This window comes from Lynx canadensis, chromosome E1 (genome assembly GCF_007474595.2).
Source record: "Lynx canadensis isolate LIC74 chromosome E1, mLynCan4.pri.v2, whole genome shotgun sequence".
Classification (NCBI taxonomy): Eukaryota; Metazoa; Chordata; class Mammalia; order Carnivora; family Felidae; genus Lynx; species Lynx canadensis.
Genome location: NC_044316.2, coordinates 9003143 through 9025959, shown reverse-complemented (window position 1 = coordinate 9025959; position 22817 = coordinate 9003143). Strand labels below are relative to the sequence as shown.

Genomic DNA, 22817 nt, shown 5'->3' with positions numbered 1-22817 from the left:
AGGCTACCTGCTAATGACACCCCAGCAGCAACGAGCATACCTAGCGTCCGGATCTTGGTTTCTAAATAGTTGCTGACTTAGCCAGGGATTGCGAGAGACATGGCTCATTCCATATCTGGGGCACTGAACCTGAGATCTCTTGTGTCAGAAGGCAATGAAGTCCCCAAAGGCTAGAGAAGGAATGACAAGGGACAGAAGAGCTACTGGAAGGGTTCCAACTGGCCACATGTCATTTCCAAATGACAGAAAGCTCTGCCTTACAGACTTACGCATCAGGACACGTTGAGAGAATGATAGAAAATTGCCGTTTTGACAATCTTAAGGAAATAACTGATTTGGGGAACGATCGTCATCACTGGGTACTACAAGTACCAGGTGAAAAGTTCTTGGTGAACAAGCTATCCACACCCTGCCGGCGTCAGTCCGGATTAACTGCAACAGAAAAAAACACATCTGCACATTGGGAAGATACGGTGATTACCATGATTCACATCACGGATGGTCAACCGTGATGTTGACCTGATACTAATCAGACTTTTGATTTGATGCAACAGGAGACACATCGGTGAAGTGTTAATATTAAACATGTATATTTAACCTGAATCCAATCAAGGCTTTGGCCATAAATACTAATTTACAGAAGCCACAGGGGGTGCAGGAACAAGATAAACCATATGTAAACAATCCGTTAAATCCTGAATGTGAGACATTCTACAACTGACCTGCTCTATTAAAAAAAAAAAAAAAAGTCCTAGAGAAAATCAGAAGTGGAGACACCTGGACAGATGAAACAGACATAGTAATTGAACATAATGTGTGAAACTTGTTGGGATCAGCAGGGAAAATTTAAACATGAAACATTAAAGATTAGAGAATTCTTACTCATTTTTCAAGGTATGTAATGTATGTGGTAATGTGAAAGTCCTTATTTTTATGAGATGCATGCTGAAGTATTTAGGGGTGAAATGTCACGTCTAAGTAACTTTCCAGTCGTTCAGTAAAAAATGTTAAAATTTTAAAGCTAGGTGGTAGATATACCGTTCATTTTATTATTAACTTTTCTGTATATTTCAACATCTTTGTAATAAAAAGTTGTGGAAAATAAGACTATGTGCTAAAAAAAAAAAAACCAAAAAACTTGAATTACATGTGGATCAGACAACTGTAAAAAGTGGGAAAAATACACAAAGATCCATGACTCTCCACTATTCTGTTACTGTCTAAGGGCATCCATTGCCTCAGCGTATCAGTGGAAGACTTTATAAATGCATTATTTACATAAAACAAAGGCAGGAAATACAAATTAAAGCGAAAAAAGGCGCTATGGACTGCAATACTCCACACATTCATGCCAGGAGGGGAAAAAGTGTTGTGTAAGATTTGAAGTGGCATTATAAATAAAAATTGCATCTTAAGTACAACGGTTATTTCTAACATGGTAACTATGGCATAAGCCTAACTCGAATATTATGCAACCTGAAGACAATCTACACTTTGTGAAGGAGGATTCCATGACATCAGGGTTAACTGAGGTGAAGACAAGGGAAAGCGGTAGCTTCTTGAAGAAAACACTCAACAAGAAAGCCTTGAAGATGCTAGCACCCCAGGTCTTTCCTTCGGCACCTGTCTGCAGGACGTTTGCTATCAACAGTAACATCCAAACGAGACTATAATGGTCAATCATATGCTTAAAATGGTATTTATGGCAACAGAATTTAGATCAGTTTTTCTTCATCTAGCTCAGGAAAATTTCCTGTGCAATGACGTCCCACGATTTCTTTAGGAATATCCCCACTGTTAAGAATTCTGATTCTTCAATTTTAAGTAGTTCCTCTTACCCAGCGAATGACCAGTATTTGTCAAGTATTTCTTTGCATGTGTGCACAAAAGTATTTTAAATTCAACCACCTTCACTCCATATCCGTTAATTATACCTTATTACTCAATTCTAACTTACCTACTTATTAATTCAACCGACACAGATCGACCACAACCTACACGCAAGGCACTGAAGAAACAATTAAGAGCAAGATAAAATCTCAGCTCTCAGAATATGGTCTTATATTCTGATCGTGGAATGCTGTGGATATTAAGCACAATAGTATCTTTACCTGTTTCTATTTGCATTTCTGCCTGTTTTCCTTTTATGTTCAGGACCCCACAAACTTAGTTAATATTGTCTAGTGATTGTTGCATCAATGACAGTTTCTGCATCAATGCTTTTTCCAGTAAATGTTTTGACATTTTAAGAGTCATCCCTATTTTACTTACATGTATGAAAAAGAACCAATTCCAATTATTCTTTTAAAATCAGTTGCTTCATTTTTAGTTCTTTCTTCTAAACAGGCTGAATTTGGTCTTAATTAGCCACTCTTACTTTCTTAGGTAACCCAAGTCCGACAATAGTTCATGTTGTAAGTTACCTGTGTATTCTTTCTTCACTAAGTTTTCACCCTTGATTTTTTTCCCTGACCCACTTTCTGTAGTGAACTTAAATCTATTTTCCATGACTTGTTTTTCCCTCACACTATGTAAATAGCTGCTTTCACTACTGCTTTGTCTTGGGATATGGGATTGCATTTGGCAACCCATTTTAGTACGCTTCCTATGTCATTCTGTGACAGTACTTAATAGTTAAGACCATGTCCTTTGTCACATTTCACTACTTTAGTAAGCTTTCTGTTGTTAAATCAGCTGTGGTTTTCAGCACAAGCCCTGTGAAGATCCAGTTGGGAAGTCTGGGCCCTGAGCACAGTAGGCACTCGAGAAATGGGTCTCAATGGAAATGGGCTTTCTATGGCAAAATAGCCACAGGGGAACCTCAAGTTAGGAGTTTAGGAGTCAGGTGAAAAAAAAAAAGGTAACTTTCTTATTTTTTCCTTTAGGATGACAGATGTCAAAACCTAGTGAAACTAAGGCTAATATGTTTTAAAGGTGAATTTAAGGATGGGTGTTTAATTTTTGCCTGTTGAATTTGTACACGTCTAAAGGTTATATATACATTAGCTATCCTAACAGATCATGTTTCATTAAGCTTCTCTTCCTTGAATATTTCAGTAAAGGAAAATGTAATTACACAGTTGTCACATAGAAATTAAGATACTTTCCACTGTATATATTTTGCAAACCTACTGGCTCCACACGGCAGTTATGGCATTAATAGGAAAAGGGAAGGGAACCCCTTATGTATTTAAGGCTTCAAAGCTGGGAAGTAATAAAGGCCTTAAAGCAGCTTTTTCAATTATCCCAAGATTCCTTGCTAGTGTGAAATCCCTACTTGATGGAAGCTTTCCCAAGTTACATTCATAAGGTCTCATTAAGAAGTACTTCAAATACACTAAGAGTTGATGAGTTACAGATTGGGTTTCTCTCTGGAATGAATTGAACTAGTATCAAATAAAGGTTAAGAAGTGAATCAAGTTTTCTTTTCAAATTTCACATTAAATTTAAATAGCTTATATCCACATTACTAATTCTGATACTTCTTTTGATACTTCTGCTGATATCTAACATATATTGCACTTCTTTTGAATAATGTTTTAACGGAGCACAAAATAAAATTCGGGTGAACTGTAAAACCTAAGTGAAGTCATCTGCCACATCCATTAATTATGATGTCTGGCACCAGTATGAACACGCTGATGCTGAATGAGGTTCGTACTCTGGGTGAAGGTTTTACCACATATACGGCATGCATAGGGCTTCTCTCCTGTGTGAATTCTCTGGTGTTGAATAAGGCATGTTCGCTGGCTAAAATCTTTATCACATTCATTACATTTATAGGGCCGTTCTCCAGTATGAGTTCTCTGATGTTGATTAAGTGACGAGGAATAAATAAAAGCTTTCCCACATTCATTACATTTATACGGCTTCTCTCCGGTATGAATCCTCTGATGTTGAGTGAGATTGGCACCCTGTCTATATGCTTTCCCACATATATTGCATTTGAAGGGTTTTTCTCCATTATGAATTCTTTGATGCTGAGTAAGGTGTACGCTCTGGCTGAATGCTTTTCCACACACGCTGCATTTATACGGTTTCTCCCCAGTATGTGTTCTGTGGTGTTGAGTGAGGTTTGCACTCTGGCTGAAGGCTTTTCCGCATATCTTACATATATAGGATTTCTCTCCAGTGTGAGTAGTCTGATGTTGAATGAGAGTTGAGGAATGAGCAAAGGCTTTTCCACATTCATTACATTTATAACACTTCTCTCCGGAATGAATTCTCTGATGTCGAATAAGGTAAGTACTCTGACTAAACACTTTCCAACACTCATTGCATTTATACGGTTTCTTTCCGGTATGTATTTTTTGATGCTGAAGAAGGTGTGTACTCTGACTGAAAGTTTTCCCACACTCATTGCATATATAAGGTTTTTCACCGGTGTGAACTCGCTGATGATTAATCAGTGATGAACTGTGGCTGAAGGTTTTACCACATTCCAAGCATTTATATGGTTTCTCTCCAGTATGTGTCCTTTGATGTATAGTCAGGTGTGCACGCTGACTGAAGTCTTTTCCGCAGTCATCACACTTATAGGGCTTCTCTCCAGTATGAATTCTCTGATGTATGGTAAGGTGTGCACGCTGGCTGAAGGCTTTACCACACTGGTGGCATTCGTATGGTTTTTCTCCAGTATGCATTCTCTGATGTGCAATAAGGGATGAGATATGCCTAAACTCTTTCCCACATTCTTCACATTCATGAGATTTTTCTTTGGCATGGGTACTTTGGTGTTTCACGAAGGACGGGTTCTTCCTAAACTTTTTCCCACACACGTTACACTTATAAGGCTTCTCTCCAGGGTATATCTTTCTATGTACAATACCATATGAGACATGATTGAAGGTTGCCCTGCCTTCATCATACATAGTTTTATTATCTGATTGGGTACCAAACTGAATAATTAGGTTTGAATGCTTTTCAAAACTATTTCTATATATATCATATTTACTAAGACACTCTTCCATAGGGTCATCTTCTTGTGAGAGGACGGACTTCAAAGGGGAGTTTCTTCCGCTGGTGGGAATTTTCCTGAAGGTATCTGCTGCTTGCCTCTCTAATCTGTCATCGTAGTCATATGGTTCCTCCAACTTGATGGTCTGAGTACCAGTCTTTGTGAACTTAGAAGTATCTGTAACTGGAGTACACTCTTGGGCTTCTGTTTTCCATTCTGAAATAAAAAGAATATAAAAATATAAAAAGTTATCCTCTATTTGGAGAAAGGAAACTGCCAAAACAGAAACAAGATACTGAATGGGAATAAAATGCCTAAAAAGACTAGGGCCTGGACAACCTCACAACGTGGTACTTAAAGCTTGGGAAAAGAGAGGGGCGCCTGGGTGGCTCAGTTAGTTGAGCAACCGACTCTTGATTTCAGCTCAGGTCATGATCTCAGGGTGGTGAGATCGAGCCCCACATTAGGCTCTGTGCTGGGTGGGGAGCCTGCTTAAGAGTCTCTCTCTCCCTCTACCCTTCCCCACTTCTCTAAAAAGAAATAAAGGTTTTATTATAATTTTACAATTATTATTTTAATTTTATTATACAATCCTTGTTTAAGTTTTTAAAAATTATTTTATTTAGAAAGAGAAAGAGTACGAGTGAGGAGGGGCAGAGACAGAGGGAGAGAGAATCCCAAGCAGGCTCCGAACTGTCAGGACAGAGCCCAATGCTAGACCTGAAGTCACAAACCGTGAGATCATGACCTGAGCCGAAATCAAGAATCGGACGCTTAACCAACTGAGCCACCCAGGCACCTCAATAAATAAGATCTTAAAAAACAAAACAAAACAAAAAACTTGGGAAACGTGACTGCAGAAAACCGGAAGACCAAACCGTTGAAAAAGGAGAGGTTCCTCACTATTTAACATGGGCACAGTGCAATAAAATAGGTTAAGTCAGGTGACAGAATTACGAGAAGTGAAAACACTAGTAAGACTTGGGGATAACGTGGCCTCACTTCATGGACTGATTCGTATAAAGTAGATGCTAACTCTCATTAACTCCTCCCAGCCTGCTCAGCACAATCCTACATATTATTCCAAAAGCAATTCCATGGAGTGCTCTCCAGGCTCAAACATCTCTAGTAAATCTCTCCTAGTAATAGTTCTCAAGGTACAGTCCCCAGACCGGCAGCATAAGCGGATCACTATCACCTGGGAGTGTGTTAAACTGGTGCCCATCCAGACAAGCCCCATCAGAAACTTTGGAGGTAGGGCTGAGCCACCTGTTTCAGGAAGCCCTCCAAGCGGTTCTGATGTGCACTAAGGTTTGAGGACCAGTGGCTTAAAGGAGAAACGTTTAAAAAGTTCAAAATACCTCCACTTGACATATTCTGTCCCTAAATAATCCAGCTGTGCCTATTCTACTGTATCTTCTACCAAACTGCATAGTTAGCTTAACATTTAAATTCTCCACGTAACTTCAAGCTACTTCCTCATAGCACCTCATATGGGGGCCATATGAAAACCAGACTTAGGCATTCTCTTAAGGTAACTTCTCTACCCATTAAAACAATGGTACGGCCCAGCTGCTGTTTGTCCTTCTAGGAATCCTAAAGAACAGATTAGCTTGAATCATATGAGCTTGCCTTTCTATAGGTCAACATGACTGAAATACCAGCAGTCTCATGATTCAACCATATATGTCGGGGCCATTCAGCACTTGGCCTTGCATTATTACTTCAGAACTTTGTGTGTTTCTTTTATTTCCAACTTAGACACAAACTCTGGGAAAGGCTTATGCTTCTTTTATGCTTCCTTCAGAAAATGGCCCAAGACTTGATATGGTGCCCACTCAACTGAATTGCTGGAATAAATGACAATAATTTGTTGTAAAAAGGTGAACCAAATGAAAGCATACACATACACACAAAAACAAAGTAAACAACAACAACAAAAATCCCTGACTTCAAACCTAGCTGCAAAGCAATCATAGGTACTGACGCCTATTGTTTCCAGCAGGAGGGTGTAAAACAAATTTAAATTATGGTATCTTTTTCCCTTGAAATCAGGTAAAAAACATAGGACTTCCAAATATTAAGAATTGTGTAATGGAATATAATCAAATATGGGTTTTATAATATAGCAAAAGTGACGCTGGGTAGTTCAGAAATTTTCTAAGATGCAGACCAAAATATAAAAACCTTACAAATGGGGCGCCTGGGTGGCTCACTTGATTGAGCATCTGACTTCGGCTCAGGTCATGATCTCACAGTTCACGAGTTTGAGCCCCACATCAGGCTCTGTGCTGACGGCTCAGAGCCTGGAGCCTGCTTCAGATTCCGTGTCTCCCTCTCTCTCTGCCCCTCTCCTGTGCGCGCTCTCTCCCTCTCTCAAAAATAAATATAAAAAAAATAATAAAAATTAAAAAAACCTTAATATATCCATTCCATAGACTCATATGCAGTCATTAAAAATAAGAGCTGCCATCAATCAATAAATGACGAGAGTAGGGATAATGGAATATTGATAACTGATAAAGATAACTAGGTAGGTTCACATACATTGACATGTAAGGGTGTATAGGACACATTATGTAGAACAAGATCCACTCTGTGTAAGGATGTGCTATATGTAATATAGATACACATACACAGAGAGTAACAATCTAAGGGGTGAAAATCCTGGTAATGGGTGAGGAGAGGTAGACAAATACTTCATTTTCCTTCCTTGTACTGACTGAATTTACAAATGACTTTTATTACTTTGATTCAAACACAAACATCATAGTTGACATTAGAAAATGCTTGGGAGTGATGTTAAATGAAAAAAGTAGTATCATAACTAGCATGAAAATGCACTGGAACTAGACAAATATCAAAGTGCTAACAAGATTACAGGTTTTTAAAAAATACTTTCCAATTTTCAATAAATTGGATATATGACTTTTATTGCTATTTAGTACTAGAAATGTAGTTATATTATTTTTATATAACAAAAATATTTAAACACAACTCTCTCAAACCAGGATTTATCCCTCTCCCCTCCAAAAGAACAAAATGAGAATGTTAAGGGACTGTACAGGTAGAGGTGTGCAGGCACACACACACAAATGAGAGGACCAGAAGCTGAGTTCTATTCTGATTCCAGGAAACCAGACAGTCTATGGCAGAGTGCACCGTATACCTGAAAAGTACTAAAGTGAGAACAAGCTTAAAATAACAAGGCTGAATCATGACCATGAAGAAATGGATATAATATACATTTATAAAAAATGTTTTTTTTTCAACGTTTATTTATTTTTGGGACAGAGAGAGACACAGCATGAACGGGGGAGGGGCAGAGAGAGAGGGAGACACAGAATCGGAAACAGGCTCCAGCTCTGAGCCATCAGCCCAGAGCCTGACGCGGGGCTCGAACTCACGGACTGCGAGATTGTGACCTGGCTGAAGTCGGACGCTTAACCGACTGCGCCACCCAGGCGCCCCTATACATTTTAAAACCAATCAGCTTACCGGAAATTCAAAAACCGATGTTATTAAACTGTGCTTAAATCTATGTATTTAACCAGAAAGGGCCGGTTGGAAGTGCTGAGTGTCTAGTCAACAGGGCCAAAAAATGGTGCAATACTTCTAGCAGATGAGATCAGTGTTGACTTAGGTAACCAAAGAAAGCTTCAGGGGGAGGTAGGATTGGAGTGGAACCTGAAAGAATGGCTATAGGTCCTGAATAAACAACTATCAAAGTTCTGAGACAGGAGTGGCCAGTGAAGACCAATACTATTGTTCTATTTGTGAATTATCAAAGTTTCCGTTTCCTGAAGCATGACTAATCAGGTATCCACACCAAAGGCTCAACTTATGATGTATCTCTACGCTGGTAAGAAAGGAAAATCCTCAGAGGCCAAAACTCAGGCAAAAGCAGGGAGACAGGAAATCAGCAAGAGCTGACGGAGACAGCTCCTCCATCTGTTTACTGACCTTACACTTCCATTTTGAGGGGCAAGGGCCCAAGGGCCAAAAAACAAAGCCTGAGGCCCTAACAAGGAGGGGGTGCTCACAGGACTCCTGAGCATAGAGGATTACACTCTGCTGAAGGACTGGCTAGAAAAACCAAACAAAACTTAAAAAAAAAAACAACCCTCACTTCTACATAATCTTTTCTCAGTCTTGGTGCTCTTTGGAAGAAGAAAATTCTCCTCCTAAAATACATAACCATAAACTGTCCCCTCTTGTGAATTTACAGTGCCAATGCATGCTACCTGAAAGTCAATCTAAAAAACTTCTCAGGTTCAAATTAAAGTGATCCCAGGGGCACCTGGGTGGCTCAGTCAGTTAAGCGTCCTGCTTCAGCTCGGGTCATGATCTCGCAATATGTGAGTTCGACAGCTCAGAGCCTGGAGCCTGCTTTACATTCTGTGTCTCCCTCTCTCTTTGCCCCTCACGCACGCACGCTCTCTCTCTCAAAAATAAATAAACATTGGGGCACCTGGGTGGCGCAGTCGGTTGAGCGTCCGACTTCAGCCAGGTCACGATCTCGCGGTCCGTGAGTTCGAGCCCCGCGTCGGGCTCTGGGCTGATGGCTCAGAGCCTGGAGCCTGTTTCCGATTCTGTGTCTCCTCCTCTCTCTGCCCCTCCCCCGTTCATGCTCTGTCTCTCTCTGTCCCAAAAATAAATAAACGTTGAAAAAAAAAAAATTAAAATAAATAAATAAATAAATAAATAAATAAATAAATAAATAAATAAACAAACAAACATTAAGAAAACAAGCGGTCCCAGACTGGCAGTACCCTCCAGAAGACTATCCTGACTTCTAGTTCAGGCTCACTTCCATTATGTCATGCATATTTTCTCAGTGTCTAGAGTGTGCCAAAATCATTCCACGAAGAATTTACTGTGGTAGAGGCACGTTCTGTGCTATAGGTATATATAGGTCATTCTGCTATAAATTATGAGAAGAATTAGCTTTTCAAATAGCATGACCCTTAAAATATCTAATGACCAGGTAAGTTAACAAGTATTAGAAGTCAGTGACTTAAAAAAAAAAAAAGGCAATAGACAAGCAAGAATCAAGAGTCTAGTGCATTTCTCTTGTAGACAGAAAGACACGTAAGAATATCTTTATGATTTCTATTTGCAAAGAGAAACATGGAAGGAAAAACCAGAAATAAATAGGGGGTAGATTGGAACAGAGCAGAAGGGATGGGAGCATATACCTTTCTACACAGTTTTGACTTCTGAACCAAGTTAATGTTTCTACATACTCAAAAACGGAAGATTAAAAACCAGAAAACAAGAAAACACTAAAACTGAATACAAATAGAGTCAAACAAACCCTTAAGCTGTACAGCAAACCCTTAAGACAGCTAAAAGGAAAGAACTGAAGGAACTTTTGAACTTAGTATTCTGTATACCCTTAGTGGGATATACTGTAAGGACAGAAAGGACTTTGAAGAAATTTTGAAAGTTACCCAGTTTGTTATTGGTAGTGATAGGTAGTGACTTAATTCTGAAACCATTTTTCTGTGTGTTACATGACAGGGTGAATCAATATATACTAGTGCTCTTGAGAACCAGGTTGTTCACCGTATGGAAAAGGAAATACAAGACCGAATAGCCTTGCGGTGCTGGATATCAGTTAGAGTTATCAGCGTGAACTCATGATTAAGAGAACCACATACATACATATGCATACTTCCCAGCTCTATCCACTGGAAGCAACGGTACCCACAGTAGTGAGCACACTTCCTGCCCACATTCTGGTTTCTAAGTACTATTCCCTATCAAAATGAACCAGGGTACTTTGGAGAGCCTCCAGGTCTAAGGTAGGCACAAGGTGAGTCAAAAGAACATTCTGTTGTGCTAGAAAGCAAGGGAAGGATTAAAGACTAATGGAGACCTGTCAAAAGGACATTGGACTTGGTTTGCAGGGCTCCTATTACCCAAATTGGGGACAAATGAGCATGAAAAACAAAAAACAAACCAAACCAGGAATTAGTGGACTAATAACACCCTGTAGTTGGAAAAATTCCACTAGTCTACAGTGCTATGTACACATAAAAATGAGACAGAAGGAGAACTGTGCTTTACAGGAGAATGCTAGTAATCCTTGAGAAGAGAGGACTGAATTGGAAAATCACCATCTTGCAACCAGCAATATGATAAAGCAAGAATCAACAACGGAGGCCAAAAATGCTTAAATAAAACATTACCAGGAAATAGAATAGTCATGTGGCCTCTAAGTATCACTCCACAGATTGCTTACTGATTATAAAGAAAAAAACCCTGCACCTTTAAAATGGAGAGATCTGGCCGACAGCACCTTAAGCAAAATGAGTATCACTAATGAGACAAATGGCAATGCAAAGTACACACCTGAGGTTTTTTTTGTTTTTTTTTTTTAATTTTTTTTTTCAACGTTTTATTTTATTTTTGGGACAGAGAGACAGAGCATGAACGGGGGAGGGGCAGAGAGAGAGGGAGACACAGAATCGGAAACAGGCTCCAGGCTCCGAGCCATTAGCCCGGAGCCTGACGCGGGGCTCGAACTCACGGACCGCGAGATCCTGACCTGGCTGAAGTCGGACGCTTAACCGACTGCGCCACCCAGGCGCCCCGAGGTTGTTTTGGTAAGAATATTTGATCTGAATCTAAACGTAAGGAAACAATCAGGCAAATCTAGGTTGTGGGTCATTCTAAAAAAAACGTGGCCTGAGGTGCCTGGGTGGCACAGTCAGTTAAGCATCCAACTTCGGCTCAGGTCATGATCTCATGCTCCGTGGGTTCGAGCCTCATGTCGGGCTCTGTGCTGACAGCTTGGAGCCTGGAGCCCGCTTTGGATTCTGTGCCTCCCTGTCTCTCTGCCCCTCCCCTGCTCACACTCTGTTTCTCTCCCTCTCAAAAATAAATAAACATTAAAAAAAATATAAAAAAAAAACCTGGCCTGGATCCTTCAAAAAATGCTCCAAGGAAGGTAGAAAGGAAAGAGAAAAGAAAACAGAAAAGAGGGGCGCCTGGGTGGCGCAGTCGGTTAAGCGTCCGACTTCAGCCAGGTCACGATCTCGCAGTCCGGGAGTTCGAGCCCCGCGTCAGGCTCTGGGCTGATGGCTCAGAGCCTGGAGCCTGTTTCCGATTCTGTGTCTCCTTCTCTCTCTGCCCCTCCCCCGTTCATGCTCTGTCTCTCTCTGTCCCAAAAATAAATAAACGTTGAAAAAAAAAAAATTAAAAAAAAAAAAAAAAGAAAACAGAAAAGAAATGAGAAAAGAAACAAAAAGAAAAGAAAGAAAAGGAAAGGCGGAAAACAATTCTAGACTAAAAGGAACTAAAGACACAGGATAACTAAGTGGAGCACAGGATTCCTGACAGGAGATCCCGGAAGGGGGAGAAAAACTGCATGATATTTGGGGACAGTGGGGGAAGTCTGAATATGGGACTATACAAGATACACATCTTGTATAAATGTGAAATATGTGAGGGGAAAGAACGATGAGCCTATGTCGAAGAATGGGAGATACATGCAGAAATATGTGGGGGGATGTCATGATCCCTGCAACAACGAACTTTCAGATGGTTCTTTGCAAAAGCAAAGTGTGTGTGTGTATGTGTGTGTGTGTGTGTGTGTGTGTGTGTGTGTGTGTGTGTGTAGAGATAAAAAGCAGAAGTGGCTAAATAATGGTAGCTGGTAGTTCCAGGTGACAATTACACAAGTGTTCAATGTACTAATTCTGCAACTTTTCTGTAGGTTTGAAGTTCTTGCGGAGGAAGGTAGGAATGGGAACACCAAAAAGCCCATCAACAAGAAACAGGTTCAATAATTTAGGAGACACACAATAAAATGTGATGCAGATATTAAAAAAAAAAACAATGAGGAAGTTCTTTATATCCTCACTTGGAACACTTTTCAAGATATACTTAAAACAATTTTTTTTGAGAGAGAGAGAGAGAGAGAGAGAGGGCTTGGGGATGGAGGGACAGAGCGGGAGAGAGAGAATCTCAAGCAGGCTTCACGTGTGAAGCTTGACGTGGGGCTTGACCCCACGACCCTGGGACCTGGACCTGAGCAGAAATCAAGAGTCAGACGCTCAACTGACTGAGCCTCCCCAAGTGCCCCTAGATATACTTTTAAGTAAACAAAAGCAAAGTACAAAACTGTGTGTACTTTGCTACCATTTCTGTTAGAAAATGGAGAAGACATTACAAAAAAAAAATTTTTTTCCTAAACGTTTATTTATTTTTGAGAGAGAGAGACAGAGAGACAGAGACAGACACAGAGAGACAGAGGGTGAGCAGGGGAGGGGCAGAGAGAGAGGGAGACAGAATCTGAAGCAGGCTCCAGGCTCTGAGCCGTCAGCAGAGCCCGACGCAGGGCCTGGGCTCAAACTCGTGGACTGCGAGATCATGACCTAAGCCGAAGTCAGACGCTTTACTGATGACAGAGCCACCCAGGTGCCCTGAGAAGAAGCCCTTTTTATATTGACTTGATACACAAACAAAACACCTTAACAGAAACAACTAGAAACAAGCACCAGTTCTTGGGTGCTGGGAGAAGCAGGAACTGGGTGAACGTGCTATACAACGAAAGAACGTTTTTGAATCTTCTGAATTTATACATTTTTAAATTAGAAAATAGAGTAAGTTAGGAAAGTGGAGGCAGGAGGCTACAGGGGTTTGCTGGTGAAACAGAATAAAAGAAATTTAAAAAGAAGGTTTGAAACTTAAAATCTTAGGGATATTCATGCATGCTTAAAAAGGAGGGCAGGAGGGGTGCCTGGGTGGCTCCATCTGTTGAGCGTGCAACTCTGGATTTAGGCTCAGATCATGATCTTGTAGTTCGTAGGATCAGGCCCTGCACCAGGCTCTGCACTGACAGTGCGGAGCCTACTTGGGATTCTCTCTCTCTCCCTCTGCTCCTGCCCTGCTCGTGTTGTCTCTCTCAAAATAAATAAACTGTGTCTCTTCCTGAAAATGGTATCTGTCAGGAAGCAACGCCGAACAGTTCAGTGCTCTTGACAGGCTGGGATGTCTTTGTGGGGATGCCCTGGCCACACTTAAAAAACAGATCTCACTGCAGTCAGGCTCTGAAGGACAAACAATCCCACGCCAGCTGTGCTCTCACCTGGACTAGGGCCTTCTAAGATTTCTTTTATCACCATCCATGGTTCTTCCAACATGGGAATCACAGTTGGTCGGTACACGGTCAGTCCTGTTCATGAGGAAACAGAAGGAGTTTTATCCCGGAGATAAACGGTTGTTCGAATTTTATTACCTGACTTCTACTTATTTGTGAGGACAGACTTCTACGGGAAAACAATGGTTCACGGACAGGATGTAGTGGGAGAATTAGATCACTGTCCTTTCCAGAGCTAAGATGAACATTTCCTGCCACCCAAGAGGATATGTGCATAGAGATCATGGCGGGAGGAGATCACAGGAAAGGTAGGAAATGGGCAAGGCGCAGTGCTGTGTGGAAGCCCAGGGAAGCCGGGCATCACAGTTTTCAATGATCCTTCACTTAGAAACCTTTTATTTGGGAAAAGGGAAAACATTTCTGCGCCTGAACGGGATGAGCACGCTCACCTCTAGGCCCCATTCTTAGCAAAGTACTTTAGAGACCAACCCATTTTTAACAAGAGAGGAAAGGAGACTTGGAGGGTATGCTGGCAGGAGCGGGCGTAGATGATGCTTACCCAGAGAAACCATGTTCCAGTAGTTCTGTAATGTCACAGTCTTGTACAATTCCTTCTGTACAGGACGCATGATTTCCCAGTCCTCCTGGGTGATATCCACAGCCACATCTTTGAATGTCATTGATTCCTAAAACATCAAATATAACCTGGTTCAAAAACTGGTAGAATGAGGACAGTGAAAATGCCAAGTGTGTGTGTGGTGAGGGGACTCGCAGAATCTTGAGCCTCAGTAAGACCCTAAAGGTCTAGTTAACACCCTCACCCGAGTTATGGATGAGAACACCTGAATGGTCCTACAGGGGAGTCTGAAAATAAAGCAGAATTTATCATCACATTTTCGGCTGGCACTGGCACATGCGTTGGTGACTGCATCTTAAAGAAAAAAGGGCTTTACAAAGATGACACCCTTGAATGGTTGTGCTTTTTTGAGCTTTGCCTCAAGAATTCAGTGTGTTATTGGGGCGCCTGGGTGGCTCAGTCGGTTAAGCGTCAGACTCTTGATTTCGACTCAGGTCATGATTTCAGTTGTGAGATCGAGCCCTGTGTGGGGCTCTGCACTGGACGTTGAGCCCACCCACTGAAGATTCTCTCTCTCTCTCTCTCTCTCTCTCTCTCACCCTCCATGACTCCCTTTTCCTCTGCCCCTCCTCCCTCGCTCACACGAGTGTGCACGCTGTCTCTCTCTAAAAAAGAAGAAAGAATTCAATGTGCTGTAATTTGAAATTTTAAGCTATATTTGTGTGTCCTACGATGAAATGCAGAGCTCTTCCTTCCTTTTCAAAATAAAATTGAATGGTATTATGGGTACCATTGCTTCCAGTGGATAGAGCTGGGAAGTGTATATATGAATGTATGTAGTTCATACATACATGAAGTGTACCTGCCTGGCTCACTAGGTAGAGCCTGTGACTCTTGATCTCGGATTTCTAAGTTTGAGCCCCACAATGGGTGTAGAGATTCCTGAAAAACAAAACCTTTAGGAGCGCCTGGGTGGCTCAGTCGGTTAAGCATCTGACTCTTGATTTTGGCTCAGGTCATGATCTCCTGGTTGGTGAGTTGGAGCCCTGCCTTGGGCTCTGTGCGGATAGCCTGGGATTCTCTCTCTGCCCACCCACCCTTTCTCTCAAAATAAATAAATAAACATTAAAAAACATCTAAAAATCTTTAAAACTGGGACCAAAACTCACACTGTTGAACTGTTATACTTTTAGATACATTTCTCAATCTGGCAAGGTTAGTATTCCTCTTGGCTCTTTTCTTCCTTTTGTTACACAAAACTGATTACTTCTTCATGTCTTTCAAATGAACTTTACGTTTCTTAAAAAAATTATATTGGGTTTTCAAATTACATTTTCAATTTATAATTTCGGGAGAACAGACGATTTATAGTATTTAAAGCTTCTTTCATGTCTTACAGAATGAAACACGATATGGATGTACTATAAAATTTATATTATGTTTAGTCCTAGATATCTTAAATTTTGGGGGTGGGGAATCTTTTTTTGCTTTGAAGTTTATTTTGAGAGAGAGAGAGACAGAAAGAGAGAGTGAGTAGGGGAGGAGCAGAGAGAGGGAGAGAGAGAATCCCAAGCAGGCTCCATGCTAGCAGCATAGAGCCCAGGGCTCGAACACATGAGCCATGAGATCATGACCTGAGCTGAGACCAAGAGTTGACGCTTAACTGACTGAGACACCCAGGCGCCCCTGTGCATGGAATCTTTTATTTCATCTTAACATCTGCCTGATTTTAATGTGTATGTACAAAAGTGATGTTTAAACATTTATTTTGGAGAGAGAGAGAGAGAGAGAGAGAGAGAGAGAGAGAGAGAGAGAGAGAGAGCACGAGCAAAGGAGAGGTAGAGAGAGAGGGAGACATGGAATCTGAAGCAGGCTCCAGGCTGCCAGTGTCAGGTGTGTATTTTTACAGTAAAACTTTCTCTTAAGATGGCCTGACGTAACACAGACTTACGATCAACATTACACCACAAAACACATGGCCTTTAATTACTTGTTAATGAGAAAAATAACATTAGCAACCACTGCTTATTGATGGCTTACTGTAGTCCAGGCTAACCACAAGTCGCATAGTATTTAATCCTCCCAATCTAACAGACAAATTCTATTTATTAGAGTTTAATAATTCAGGCCAAGTGTGGTCAAGTATCTTGCTCCAAATCATAGGTTCAGAACCACGAACTAATCTGATCATCTGGCTGTGGAGGTCAATCCCTTAACCTCTATGGTTGTTGCCTTACAGTCAAAAAGTGAGGAAGGGCATATCTGGGGAAGGCTCTGGGGAGCCTATTTCCTACACAGGGCAGTCACTTACCTTAACAAACAGGGTGGATTCAAAGAGAGAAACTGATGTTTTAAGTCCTAGATTGGGCTTTAGGGGGCAAAGAAGTTACAGGGCCAGGACAGAAAACGTCCTCATACGTACACCTCTTAACAAGCCATTTTAAAATCATAGAAGAAACCAACACTTACTTTGGTCACCAAGTCATTTAACCATCCTGCCTGGAAAGCAGGTCTTCCTTTGGGGTCTTCCTCTGGGGTCTCTTGGGGAAGGGCAGAATGCTGAGGAGCAGCTAGGGAAGAAGGGAGACCGTGATGGAGATTAGTCCTGTTTGAACAGCCTACGAAATTCTTCACCAGATAGATGCCTACACTTTCCTACAGTGAGAAGTGAGAAAGAAACCAAAACCAGCACCCACACTTCAAAGAAGCAGAGGGAAGGGCCGATGATTTGTCCTAAGATGTCAAACCAGGCTTCAAAAACAAGTCTGTTCTGGGACGGCTAAGGATACGTACTAAATTCACAATTTTCTACTAAAGCGTCATGTGATGTAAATTTTGTGTGTTGTGTCTGAACAAGGAAATGTTTTCTGGACCCTTTTCTACCTTTCTGCAAGCATGTTATTGTAAAACCTAATTCACAAAAGCAAATGGTTTCTTTGCAGAATGGTTCAAACCTCTGCAGGTGAAATTCCTGAGGGAATTACCCACAGGGGTAATTTGGTTTGAGCCTTCGGGTAATATGTGTGTGTGGTCTCCAGCAGTCTGGCAGGGGCAGACCAGGCAGGATGGGGCGCACGTTCAAGTGTGTTCTCACTCACTGAGCTCTGCTCTCGCCGGTTTCTTTAAAGGGCTGCTCTGTGACAGTCCCGGTTAGTCTTCTCTAACCACCCAGGACTCTTCCCCTCTCTGCCCTACAATCCTCACCTTCCTCTTCTAGAATCTGAGTCAAATCCTCCACCAGAGTCACCACTTCCTCACTGCTCTCTGGGTACTGGGACTTCACCCACGTCCTAACCTCCCCAGGCAGGATGGTCAGGAATTGCTCTAGCACCAGCAGCTCCAAGATTTGTTCCTTGGAGCGAATCTCAGGTCTTAACCATTTAAGGCAGAGCTCTCGGAGTTGATTCAATGCCTTTCGAGGACCAGCTATGTCTGGATATGGGAAATTTCGAAAATTCTGTCGACAGGTCTCAGTGTCACGCAAGAGTCTCAAAGCATGCGTTTCCTTCTCCACATTGTGGGGTCCACTCTGAACCTTGTCTGGCTTCCACATTAGAAGGATTTGGGAGCGTGAAGAACTGGTCATCCTCTTGCACGGGGAGAACATTGCTACAGACAGGAAGGTCAGTCTGGCAGTATCCTTTATTTTTCCAGTAGTGAGCCAACTGCTTGAAGTCTCATGCTAGAGCCACAAAGACATTCTCTCAAGGGCTGCTGCAGCCAGGGGCAGAACAAGGTCAAGGTAGAGTCAGCAGCCTTAGTTACAAATTTGGAGCCCAGAACTTGCAGGGATGGTTAAGAGACCCTAAAACACAAGAACAGACCACAAAGTCAAGAATTCCTGGTGCTCTTTGCTATGCGCATACACCAACAGAGATCGCCTACTCAGTCTGCACAGATAAACACAATCGGACTTTACCTTGGTCTTCCTCCCCTACATCCTTAGATTTGTATGATAAGTGCAATCTGTTGGGGACAGGGGATGGGAATGCCATCAAAAGGTGGTAATAGAGGGGCACCTGGGTGGCTCAGTTGGTTAAGTATCTGACTTCGGCTCAGGTCATGACCTCACGGCTGGCTCGTGAGTTAGAGCCCCGTGTCGGCTCTGTGCTGGTAGCTCAGAGCCTGGAGCCTGCTGTGGATTGTGTCTCCCTCTCTCTCTGCTCCTCCCCTACCCGCGCTCTGTCTCTTTCTCAGTAATAAACATTTTAAAAAAATATTTCTAAAGAATTAAAAAAAAAAAAAAAAGGTGGTCATAAAAGCAAAGACCTGGATCATGAGCCAAACAACAGATCAAACTTCTAACTTGTTGAAAAAGAAATTAAACTTTTACAGAGGGGGCAAGAAAGCTTCAGTTATTTTTCTGTTACTTACAGAAGCTGTAAAGGACGGAACTACCTCTCAAGAACAACAGAGCGAATCTATTAGGTACTTAGAACGATACCTGAGAATTTCTTCTTAATGAAGTGCTCAAGGTTCCCAAGGAAACTGTCAAGGAAAAAAGGGCAAGCCATTTACCTGCTTTGCATATTAATGCCAGACTATTCTAGCTTTTAGCTATCAGAGGGCTGGGGAGACGAGCCGGTAAGACGGGGGGGGGGGGGGGGGGGGTGCAGAAGAGGCTGGTGTGATTTGAAGCCCTTTTAAATGCTTCTACAGGAGACAATTCCTTAGGAATAAATATGAAACCGGGATTCCCGAAGAAAACCTCGGAACAGGCCAGACCTGGAGCACGGACACCACCTGTCCGCGGGCCCCAGTTCTGAACCCTCCTCAAAGCTCAGTCTTGTAACCAAAGCCAACTGTGTACCAGGCCCTGCAGGGGAGACGCGCCGGCCTCACCCGTCGCCTGCCCTTCCCGGTCGGGTCTCCCTAACACCTCTTCGGCCGGGGGGTCGCGGGCAGCGGGGGAGCGAGTGGGGACCCGACGACGCGCTGAGCTGGGACCGGGCCCCCCACAGCAACCTCCACCCCGCGTTCGTCTTCTCCGCAGGCCGCGAGCACGGGCTCCCGCGCGTGGACGGGCTGGGGCTCCGGCCTGACCGCGCGGACACTCGCGCCCGGCGCCCTCGACATCATTACCTGTCGCGGGGACCCGGCGGACGCGCAGCCGAAGCGGCCCGAGAGGCCCGGGGCAACAATGGCGGCGGGGGCGCGGGCGCCTGCGTGGCGAGCTCAGCCCCGCGCTGCAGAGGGGCCTCTGGCTCCGCCACTTCCCTAACCCGGAAAGCACGACGTGTCTCGGCCGGGAGCCTCACCTTCCAGCCCGCTCCTGAGAAGCCTGTCCCGGAACGCGCCGCGCCTCGGCTCCGCCGCGACCTCGCCTCAGCGCCACTGCGCATGTGCGCAAGGGGAACGCTGCGCGCCCGCTGAGCCAATCGGAAGCCGCGTCCCGGCCCTCCCTCCCGCCGGAGCCTCATTCCTTGGACCTGTCTCCATGGTAACCTCCTCCACCCATCACTGCGACTTGCTCGTTTAGGCTGCAAGGGTCTGAAGGGAACTTTAAAGTTTCCCTGGTCAGAAGCAGGTCTGGTAGATGACTGGGAGGTCGGAGAGCAGCTAGCATCTGGGCGAGGGGGCTGCGGATGGGTGGTTAAAGCTCCGTGCTAATTAACTAGAGAAAACCTGGTGCCAGAGTTCCTACAGGAAGGATGGGCAGACAAGATGTGGGTCTAAAGGTAGAACAACCCAAAGTGCGTTTTTGGGCTTTACTGTGTGTACACATTCACTCTTAAATGTTCTGAGTCCCTCCTAAGGAATCTGATCTTGAGACTCAGATCGGAAAAAGGGATAGAGAGCGTGTTGTTTATAGAGACACAACAACCCCCCATAAAACCCTTGAAAATAAAAGGATAGAAAAACATTCCAGGTGTTCCTGTTGTCTACTGCTGTGTTGGCAAACCACCCAAAACCAAATGGTTTTAAAGAACAACCATTTTATTATGCTCATGGATTTCACTGGTAAAGAATTTGGAAGGGGAACAGTGGGCACGGCTCTTCACTGCTCCACTGTGTCTGGGGGCTCAGCGGAGATGATTTGATGGCAGGAAGGGTCCATTTCCAAGATGGCCTCTTCACTTACATGTATTATGGATGGGCTGAGATGGCTTAAGGATGAGCTCAGTTTGGAATTGAACACAGTGGCCTTTTCCATATGAAGGACTCAGGCTCGTTGGATTTCTTACATGGCGTCTCTGGGCTTCAAGAGCACATGTTCTAGTGAATAAGAAATCTTCATGGCTGATGACGACATAGCTTTGGAAGTCACATAGCATCACTTCTGTTACACATTTGATCAAAGCAGTCATAAGTCTGTGCAGAATCAAGTAGAGGCAAATGTAGATTCCATCTCTTGACGGGAGGAGTGTCATAGAGTCTTAATACTACCACAATAGGCACATTTGAACAAAAAAGAAACTGGGGAGTGTGATGGTCTTTGATGTGTCCACTTGGCTAGGCTACAGTCTCCGGATATTCAGCGAAACACGAATTTAGGTGTTGCTGTAACGGTATTCTGTAGATGTGGTTAAAGTCCACAAACTCAGTTGAATTAAGGAGGGGACATTATCCTAGATAAATTGGGTGGGCCTGATTCAATCAGTTGAAAGGCCCTTTTTATTTTATTTTATTTTTTAATTTTTTTTAACGTTTATTTATTTTTAAAACAGAGAGAGACAGAGCATGAACGGGGGAGGGGCAGAGAGAGAGGGAGACACAGAACCGGAAGCAGGCTCCAGGCTCTGAGCCATCAGCCCAGAGCCCGATGCGGGGCTCGAACTCACGGACCGCGAGATCGTGACCTGAGCTGAAGTCAGACGCTTAACCGACTGAGCCACCCAGGCGCCACGAAAGGCCCTTTTTAAAAGCAGAATTGAGGTTTCTCTGATGAAGAAGAAACTGTGGACAAAGCTACTAGCTTGCCCTTCCTACGGATTGCCATATGGATTTTTTTAATGTTTATTTCATTTATTTTGAGAGAGAGAGAACGAAAGAGAACAAGTGGGGGAGGGGCAGAGACAGAGTGAGAGAGACTCCCAAGCAGTCTCCATGCTCAGCGAAGGGCCCGACATGGGAATCTGTCTCACAACCTCAAGATCATGACCTGAGCTGGTAATAAGTCAGATGCTCAACCGACTGAGCCATCCTGGCGCCACTGCCCTATGGATTTTGATCTTGCCTAGTTGGCCCCCACAATTAAGCCAATCCCTTGTAAAAAAAAAATCTCTTAGCATATATGTTCTTGTTCTGTGGCTGAACCCTGACTGATACAAGTAATAATCCCAATAACTGACAAGATGGAATTTTAAACAATCACAAGGGAATACATAAGCATGTTATCCACTTATAGAAAGAAAAATTGACAAAGACGATATAGCCACCATTGAGGTATGTCCCTAACGATAAGGCCTCAAGAGATACTAGCAGTAACTGATAACTGCGGGGCGCAAAACATAAATTAACAACTGAAGCTGGAAACTTTAACACACCCTCTAGAGCCACTGTGCTGGGCTGCCAGGATCCCCTTTCAGGGCTGGGGCACCTGTTTCCTTGGTTGCTAGTGTGTTTGGCTGCCAACAGCTCATGACAGAACACCTCTCTGGGAATTGTCCTGGCTGAACAGAGCTGCCCGTCCCAGGTTTCTCCCCTCCAGAGCAGTCCACACCCAGTGGCGTCACTGCAGGGGTTCGAAGACCTGGTCCCCTTGCTTCGACATGCAATTTCTCTAAAGGGCCATCCTGGCTTGAGCTCCCCGTAGGATCAGATGAGGCCCCGGTTGCAATCATACAGCATTTCAACTTTTTCCTGGGCCCAGTCCTCCTTACATCACTCCGTTACAGGTTATTTTTCTAGAGAACACTACCTAACAGTACCCCTGTAGAGCCCCGAGACTCAGGATGGGACATTTGGATTGATACAGGCAAACACCTGCAAACACCCATCCCTCTGAATTCTCTGGGCCCGCAAAAGTGGCCCACTCCCTCCAGGCTGGCTTGAAGATGATGCACATAGAGGCTTCTGTGCCCCTCTGAGGATCTGTCCTTTCCTCCCCTCCTGACCACTAGATCCATTAATAGGGTCAGGTGACCACAAAACCCAACAGGAGAAATTCTGGTCCTGACTGAAGCTGGCGGGTCTGGATCCTGAGGGGGCTGGATCAAGGAGGGCAGAACATA

The 22817-nt window shown here is 43.3% G+C and overlaps 1 protein-coding gene across 2 annotated transcripts; it reads right to left on the bottom strand.

The window, feature by feature from the left end:
* Positions 1-573: 573 nt before the first annotated feature.
* Positions 574-19966, bottom strand: ZNF287 (zinc finger protein 287). Of its 2 annotated transcripts, XM_030296630.1 has the most exons (7): positions 19902-19966; positions 19088-19131; positions 17848-18448; positions 17113-17213; positions 14626-14752; positions 14055-14141; positions 574-5173 (listed from the first exon to the last, which is right to left on the bottom strand). In XM_030296630.1, the coding sequence occupies exons 3-7, from the start codon at positions 18248-18250 to the stop codon at positions 3606-3608; spliced, it is 2286 nt and encodes a 761-aa protein (XP_030152490.1). In that variant the 5' UTR covers positions 18251-18448; positions 19088-19131; positions 19902-19966; the 3' UTR covers positions 574-3605. The 2 variants fall into 2 exon arrangements, with proteins under 2 accessions (XP_030152490.1, XP_030152491.1); XM_030296631.1 differs by lacking the exon at positions 19088-19131 and having other exon boundaries at positions 19902-19962.
* Between the last annotated feature and the right edge of the window lie 2851 nt (positions 19967-22817).

Excerpts from the sequence above, each read along its gene's own strand:
- ZNF287 (XM_030296630.1), bottom strand. The coding sequence starts at position 18,250 with ATGTTCTCCCCGTGCAAGAGGATGACCAGTTCTTCACGCTCCCAAATC. Across the intron at positions 17,214-17,847 it reads TCAGATTCTAGAAGAGGAAG|CTGCTCCTCAGCATTCTGCC; the intron begins GTGAGGATTGTA and ends CTTCTTCCCTAG. Across the intron at positions 5,174-14,054 it reads CTTAGAAGGCCCTAGTCCAG|AATGGAAAACAGAAGCCCAA; the intron begins GTGAGAGCACAG and ends TTTTTATTTCAG.